Raw genomic sequence first — 8,348 nt, 5'->3', positions numbered from 1 at the left:
ATTTAAATTCTTCACTAGCAAAAATAAAATAATTGCTACTATTATTATAATCTTAATATTCCTAAGCATTAGTTTGGTCATTTTTACGAAAAGTCAACGACTACTTTTCCGCGAGTGTGTCCACCGGCAACGTGCTCATGAGCTGCAATCATCTCATCTTTAGAATATACTGCTCCAAGAATAGGACGAATCTCACCTTTCTCCACCATGTCTTTGACAATATTTAAGACGCTCCCATCTGACTCAGCAATAGAATAATAGAAGGCACGCCCACCAAACAAACGATTGACTAATATCTTGTACCTATAGCTCCATTGATAGATTAGAGTACCCAAAAAGCAGCCGTACTTGGTGATGTAACGGACATACGGACTACGAATAGAGACATACTTTGCATCAGAGTAGGCTTTTAGTAATGGTAGGGACAGTCCTTCATAATCAGCTCCAACTGTGTCCAGTACAACATCAAATGAACGCAGTGGGAGTGAAGATGAGAAGTCCCCACTAGTATAGTCAATGGCAACATCAGCTCCCAGGGAATGTACAAACGTGATGTTACCAGTGGAACATGTAGTAGTGACATCAGCTCCCCAGGACTTTAACATTTGAATAGCAAAAGAGCCGACACCACCAGCACCTCCATGAACAAGGACCCTCTTACCCCTTGCATTGTATTTGTTGAGACCAGCTTTCTTAACAAGAGCAGTCCACACAGTGACAGCAACCCATGGGATAGAGGATGCTTCACGATGATCAACACCCTCAGGCTTCAATGATACGTCGCTCTCATCCACAGCAACATACTGGCAGTGTGTTCCCTGTCTGCTGAATGAGACTGCAGCATAAACCTCATCACATGGTGAGAAGCTTGTCACCTCATCACCAACTGCAACAACTTCTCCCGAGCAATCCCTACCCAATATCAATGGGAACAGGCCCTTCCTGTTGCTAGCAAGTGCAAACTTGGTGAATAGCGGAGCGCCATAACCTGATCTCATTCCAAGGTCAATGCGATTCACTGATGCTGCCTTTACCCTAATGAGAACATCCTTTGGGCCAAAAGAACCAACAAAAGATGGGTCCATTTGCAGGGATTGCTCTGGCGGTCCAAATTTCGTTGCAACCCATGCTTGATGACGGGAAACCCCTTGAATGTAAGGAGCTTTCTTGAAATGAAAGCTATTCCTGAGTACACTGGAAAGTGTTGCAACTCCTATTCCGGTAAAAATCAGTGCATTAGTAGAGAGAGACGTGTACCGCTCCAAGAAACGAAATGCAGAAATCCCCAAAAACACATCTGTCAAAAAATCCAAAGCTCCTATATTCCTTGGAGATGGAGCTGGTTTGGGAAAGGACTGATATGGTATGTCCCCACAGACTTTCATAGCAATGTGCATAGCCTCTTGATAGCTGGGCTGAGAGAAAGACCTCCAGCTTATATTACCATCCGGACGAATCAAGTAATACTTGCGATCGTAAAACTGGAGTAGATCGGGAAGCTTAGGATAAACACGCACTTCAAATGGGACTTTACGAGACTTTAGCTCTTCTTGGAGACTCTCGCAATCGGTCTCAGCTCCTCCTATAACCAGCAATAGGAACCCTCTGCCAAAAAGATCATGGATAGTAGGAGACTCTGGGAGTACAACATGAGGAGCACGGCAGCCTGGCAGAGAAGAGGGAACAAACGTATCGTCATCTGTAACTCGTTTGATGATATCAGTGTTGTTTGGTGAGTCCTCAAATTCCGGGACAACAATGTTAGAGTCGGCATATTGGTACCCCAGTATAATGTGATGGTTAATTTGGAATTGACTACGGACACCAAAATCAGCAATAGAGCGAATAAGCCAGCGGGCTGGTGGTATAGCTTCCAAAACTGATATAAGGCTAGGAACACCAGCCGTAACTTCTTCTACAGCTCCAACAGCATAACGGCAAGTCTTGTAGGCTTGTGGCCTCCTCTCCACCTCATAGGAATCAAGCATGTGTGGACCACCCCAACCATTAATAACAGCAGCAAGTTTCCAACCGAGATTGGCCGAGTCTTGATAGCCAGTATTTAGACCCAGCCCTCCAGCAGGTACCCATTGATGAGCAGCATCACCAGCTAATAGGACTCGCCCCTCACGATACTTTGATACAATCAAGCCATGCATCTTATACTCGTGTGCATCAACTAGTGTAAATGGCACGTCTATCTCATCACTAATGGCATGCTTAATGTAGTGCTCTGCATTGCGTACACGCTCCTTCATGTCTTCATCACTTTCTGTTGGCTTGAGAACTAGATGGAAAGCAAAGTCTCCTTTATCATTAAGCGTGACAAAGATGCCCTGTGAGACTGAATTAAAGGCAACAATGAGACCCATTCTTTTCTTGTCCATTATCAATCGGGTCAATTCGGGTGAACGAAAGGTGATACTAGCAGCACGACGGACGACAAATTTCCCAATATTATGTACACCAATCTGCTTCCGTACCCAACTCTTGCCCCCATCACAACCGACTGCATAAAGAGCATTTACCGTCTTCTCAGTGGTAAAATCATTAGAATTGACAATCTTAACTGAGACTCCATCACTGTCTTGGGTGATAGAGGTAGCCATGAAACCCCACAATATACTACAAACATCTTTCTTTGTATCAAGATGGCTTTTCAGCATTGCCTCTTGTTGGGACTGAGGGCACAAAAGAGATGGAGAGATGGTTAGGGTGCGATCGAATCCAAGCAGCATCTCCATATCATTGATACCATCAACAGCATCACCCCATGAACTAAACTGCTTGCTAAACAGAACATTATCCTTGAGCACATAAGAGCCTACAGTGATAGACATTGGTTGTTGACGAGGGTACGAATGACGCTGAAAGGTTTTCTCAAGTCCCAGTCGATGAATGTGCTCCATTGTACGTGAGTTTACCAGCACTGCCTTAGCTGAAGATGATGGTCCATTCCTCTTCTCTATCACTATAGACTTGATGCCTCTGTGAATAAGAAAAGGAAAGTGAGTCCAATCATAAAACACGTAAAATATACACATACACAAGATCAGAATTACATACTTTCATGATTCATCAATTATTAGTGATAGCTATAGGTAAAGCATTATTGCAGCATAGACAAAAGACTACATGTATATGTACATGTACAATATGTACAATGTGCATTTATAATACAAAGTCTCGGGCTTCCTACAGGATTTTTTCATAGTATTCATCAGGGTCAGAAATAAGAAATTATTTTTAGTGAGCAAAATGAGCACCAAATTGTTATAAATATCCCATTCTTGGTGAGCTAAGAGCACTAGTACTATTATTGATTTTTAATAATTTAATAAGCTAGACAGATTAGTAGCCATTGTCATTGCTGCAGCACATGCACGTGTTTTATTATGGGTGGGGTTTTCAATAATTAATAATTATTAATAGACTTTAGTTAGTGCACAATTGGCTCACCAAGTAGAATATTTTGTAGTAAAATGGTGCTCATTAGGAAAAATTGGTGCTACATTGTATTTTGCACACTTGAGCACTGTTATTTCCTACCCTGGTGCTCATGCAGCTTTTTGTCAATGGTGCTCAAAATTGGGCCAAAGACACTGTACTCCATGTACACTATACATGTGTATAATAGTACAGGGTATTTTGACAAAATTAAAATGTAAGAATGCTCCATTTTAATAATTTTTTTCAGATACACATACGTGTGTACATGTCCTTATGTTGTTTATCAACTCTGAACTGATTCCAATCTAAATTAGATTTTTTAATGAATTTTTTAATATGCTAGAAAATCGGGCTGTCGACCAAATCACCAAAGCCTTTCGTCTACGGCCAAAAATTTTGTCAAAAATAAACAAGAATTTTCCATTTTAATAAATCATTTTTTCTGATGCAAATACATGTACATGTCCTTATGCTATGTACCAACTTTAAGCTGATTCCAATCAAATTGCGATTTTATGAATTTTAAAATTTGCTCCAAATATACTGTATTGTAGTGCTTGTCAGCTCATGAGCATGCTTTGTGGGAAACCCTGCTATGTACATTAAAATGACTATAAAAAGCATTTAAAAAGATTAGATTAGATTTAGTACCAAAGCCTACTTTGCATAGACTTTCCTACTGCTCAAAGTTACATTGTACATGTATGCACAGTCTTAAGGCGGATTTACAATATTACGCTAGTCTTGACGTTACGTTGACGCTGAAATAGAATCTGGTTCTATTCCAGTGGAAAGCATGCGTCAAAAGGTCAAACTGCCCACGCATTTGATTAAAAATTGACGGTACGCTGGCCTAATGTCATATTGTAAATCCGCCTTTAATGACACTAAAACCAATCCCAATTATTAAATTTAGTGAAAATAGATACATGTACGGAACTGTTAGTTACAGTAAACTAACAAAAATCCTGCTGCCTAAATCACTTCATCTCTGCAATGTATGCGTTATTTTTCAAAAACATACATGTGAATATAGCAATGATTATTTTTTATGATAGATGGCATACATACTCCATTACCACAAGTAGAATGTGAATTCTTACCTATATGCTAACTCAGCAGCTAAGTGAAGACCTACTGGTCCTGCCCCGATGATAGCTACATCTGTTTCCAGCTCCTCCACTTGTTCATCAGCCATTGCTCTTCTTTGCAAACTGGCCTGGGCGGAGTTGACACGATGACACCTCGAAATTCATTAAATTGCAAGGGGCGTGGTGAACTTAACAATTCATAATTGCATTTGCTCATGGTTATTTGCTGCTTCTGTGCTTTATTAGATTGATTCTATACGTAATACTGGTCAAATTCTGGTGCTGGACTATCTTGGCTTGATACTACAAGCTGGAAGTATCAATTTTATAGTTATAGCATAGGAGAATCGAGATATAGTTAAGGGTGGGTTATTTAGAGAAAACCACACCCTTTTCAAAGGTGTGGCTGCTTGCAAATGCATTGATACTAGAATTATAGGCCTAGACTTTAGTAAGAATGTATGCATTCTATTTGAAAGTGTGGACAGGCGAAACAGCAACTGAAGATTACTACTTGATAGCAAAAAATGTTTATACTTTGTGGATTGATAATTTTTGTAGACTCTGCGGCTGCACATGCAGCACAATTATAGTGAAAAATAAACTCTCCTCCCCCTTTTTTGCATTCTAGCATGGCAGTTGTTACAGAGAAGAGCCTTCTTCTCGAGGGCAACAAATCCTTTTCGGAGGATGAATCTTCATTGTCCTTTAGGGGGAGGTACCGCTATGGCAGCACACCCTCCTCATTTTTAGCTGATCATCACAAAATGGCGGCTGGACACAGAGGATTTGTCGATGAAAATGGAGTTGATCGTCATCTTGGACATTCATCACAGATAGACACTAGTGACTACCGTAGACTAACATACAATTCTGCCTATGTACCACCGATAAGAAGAACATGGCGTGAAAGCTTTAAGAGAATAGTACTAAACCTCTATAATTTGAATTTTAGACGCGTTTCTTCACTCTCTAACGTCGTACACACCACAAAGTACACCCTCATCACCTTCCTACCCAAAAACCTACTAGAGCAATTCCACAGAGTAGCCAACCTGTACTTTCTCTTGATCATAATTCTCAATTTTATACCGGCCATTGAAGCATTTGGTAAAGAGGTCTCTTGGGTCCCACTTTTTTGTGTTCTCTCTGTAACAGCTATAAAAGATGCCATTGAGGACATTAGGAGATATCGGTCTGATAGAAAAGTGAACGCTACCCTCTGTGAAGCTTACAATAGGTACATTTATGGTTTAATGCTGGGAAATAATGCTAACCTGATGTTTGTTATGTAATATTCTTGGCAGTTTTTAATTTGGTGAGTTTGAGGCCATGTGCCATTGAGTATGTGCTTATGGTTCAAAATGGAAGGTTTTTTTGTAGCAAATTGCTCCCAAATTAACAGATTCACCAAATTTTAATAATAATTACATGTACTTGTTATGCATAATGTACTATATTAACACTTGTTTTTAATTTAAAAAAAAATTACATTTCAATTAGAATTGAAGGTCAGTTCACTAGGAGAAAATGGGAGGAATTGTATGTTGGAGATTTTGTTCGTTTGTCTTGTGACGAAGTGATACCAGCTGACATATTGATATTAGAATCATCAGATCCTAACAATAACTGCTACATACAGACATCTAACCTTGATGGTGAAACTACTCTTAAGCTACGTCAAGTACCTGAAGATATACTGGAAAGCAGAGAACCTCATGTAAGTGATTCATGCTATCATGCATGTACATGTACATGTATGTTGCATGTACATGTGTATTTATGATCATGCATAAAATTTGTATTCATTTTTTATTTCTGATTTAAGGCTGAATTTTTCCCCAAGCAATTTAGTGGAGAGCTGTTTTATGAGCAACCAAACAAGACAATCTATGAATTTAAAGGATTCATGTAAGAGACATGTAATTGTACTTAACACAATTTGTGTAGTCATAACATGCAGGTACTTGTTTTAGTTTCTGTATACTACAGGTACATGTGTATTACATGTAATTGTACATGTATGTAATATTATAAACAATGGAACTTCCTTTCTCATTGAATAATAATTAATAGCACTACTTTTTAAAGATGAAGTGGGAGCTTCTTTGTACATTTGTTTATAATGAAAAAGGAAACTGATAGAATATACTGTAGAATACATGTATGATCACATTTTAACTGAGGTTATATTGTATACACGTGTATAAGCACATTTGTTATCACATGAGAGGAACGATAATAAAGATACACTTTCAGTACTCTGGTTTTGTTATTCTTTAGACATTAAGAGCGATAGTGTTAATAAACATTAGATTGATAGGCAGGGTTACCAATAGGCTATGTGGGGCTCATGGCAATAACTTTTATTGGGACCCTACTAATACAAATTCCTCCTCCCTCCCTTATTAATAACAGTGATTAACAAGATGGCCCAGCAAGAGTCAACTTAAAAGAGTTTTTACATAGACAGTATTTTACTATTGACCTGAGGCTTGGGGATCTTTGATTGGGGGGCCTGGGGCAAAATGCCCCACCTGCCCCCCCCCCCCCTATTGGTAGCCCTTTCAATAGGCACGTCAGGCCAATACTAATTTATGAGCGTGCACCTCAAATTTAAAAACCATTGAATAGGAAATTCTTGTAAAAATGTAAATGCATAATGTTCATGCATGTGTACAAGTACATGTACATCTAGAATATACATGTACAATACCTACCATATGTTAGAACTAAATTAAGACACACAATTATTTTTTAGCAATGAAATCTAATATGTATGCTACTAGTACATTCAGTACTATATGTACTTTTAAACTTTTTTCCTATTTAGTGAAAAGCCTGATGGTAGTCATATCGTCTTAAATCGAAATCACTTGCTATTGAGAGGGTGTGTCCTTCGTAATACTGACTATGTCATTGGAATGATAGCGTATGCTGGTAAGGAATGAGAGAGAGAGGGAGGAAGGAAGGGAGGGATGGAGGGGGGAGAGAGAGAGAGAGAGAGAGAGAGAGAGAGAGAGAGAGAGAGAGAGAGAGAGAGAGGGAAGGAGGGAGGGAGGGAGAGAGAGATACTCAGTAAAAGAGTTAAGGCTTGCCTGAGCTTCTGATTTATGAGTGTAAAGTCTATTTGAGCTGCTCCTGTTCCTGCACTATGTGAGCTTTTGATTGTATTTGATGCCCAGGGTATGAGACCAAGTCAATGTTGAACAATACAGGGCATCGTGCTAAGAGGAGCAAGCTGGAGAGAGCTATTAATGCTGAGGTAGTCTCACAGTTTGCAATATTGTTTGTTCTTTGTCTTATTGGAGCAATCAGTAAGTGGATATAGATACTGTACATGTATGTGTCATTGGCACTTTATATTGAATTTTTAATGCATAGAATTTTGTGGCTTATGAATGAAAAACTGAGTATACATTTTCACATGCATGTATGTTTAAAGCACTGCACTAGACTTAATTTTCACAGTTCTAGCTGTTACATGTTATAATCCATGTACGCCTGCCACTCTTCTTCATTGCTCATGAAATTAGCTAATATTGATTTATTAGCATTCGTGATGCCTCTGCATTTGTGGCTTCTAAATTGGCTGTCTCTCTTTCATAGTTTTAGGAACTAAATGTACATATACATGTACATGCATGAGTGCTAGGGAAACAGAACTCATACATGTAGATGTACATGTACAGTACATTTACAGTACATGTACATTATACATGAATTTCAATTCAGTTATAGTAATTGTAGACTATATTACTTTCTGCTATTTTGAGTTATACATTCATGCAAGAGTAGATAATAATT

At 38.8% G+C, this 8,348-nt stretch overlaps 2 protein-coding genes across 2 annotated transcripts in view; one reads left to right on the top strand and one right to left on the bottom strand.

Annotated features, from left to right (window-relative positions):
- Positions 1-9: 9 nt before the first annotated feature.
- On the bottom strand, positions 10-4,696 carry LOC100640825 (FAD-dependent monooxygenase apdD-like). The gene is made up of 2 exons (XM_003383325.3): positions 4,554-4,696; positions 10-2,988 (listed from the first exon to the last, which is right to left on the bottom strand). The coding sequence occupies exons 1-2, from the start codon at positions 4,646-4,648 to the stop codon at positions 84-86; spliced, it is 3,000 nt and encodes a 999-aa protein (XP_003383373.1). The 5' UTR covers positions 4,649-4,696; the 3' UTR covers positions 10-83.
- Positions 4,697-5,143: 447 nt separating this feature from the next.
- The window catches only part of LOC100640697 (probable phospholipid-transporting ATPase VD), a 13,276-nt gene continuing 10,071 nt past the window's right edge, over positions 5,144-8,348 (top strand). The window contains exons 1-5 of the mRNA XM_011411235.2: positions 5,144-5,781; positions 6,045-6,261; positions 6,370-6,452; positions 7,375-7,481; positions 7,727-7,858. Coding sequence (XP_011409537.2) covers positions 5,174-5,781; positions 6,045-6,261; positions 6,370-6,452; positions 7,375-7,481; positions 7,727-7,858 — 1,147 coding nt within the window. The 5' untranslated portion in view covers positions 5,144-5,173. The remainder of the gene's footprint in view (positions 5,782-6,044; positions 6,262-6,369; positions 6,453-7,374; positions 7,482-7,726; positions 7,859-8,348) is intronic.

This window comes from Amphimedon queenslandica, unplaced genomic scaffold (genome assembly GCF_000090795.2).
Source record: "Amphimedon queenslandica unplaced genomic scaffold, v1.1 AMPQUscaffold_13512, whole genome shotgun sequence".
Taxonomy (NCBI): Eukaryota; Metazoa; Porifera; class Demospongiae; order Haplosclerida; family Niphatidae; genus Amphimedon; species Amphimedon queenslandica.
The sequence above is the reverse complement of the archived record's forward strand: the minus strand, read 5'-3'. Positions and strand labels throughout refer to the sequence as shown.

Bases quoted from the DNA above. Each gene is read 5' to 3' on its own strand.
- LOC100640825 (XM_003383325.3), bottom strand. From the start codon at position 4,648: ATGGCTGATGAACAAGTGGAGGAGCTGGAAACAGATGTAGCTATCATC. The intron at 2,989-4,553 runs GTAAGAATTCAC...TCTTATTCACAG, and splicing joins GCTGCTGAGTTAGCATATAG to AGGCATCAAGTCTATAGTGA.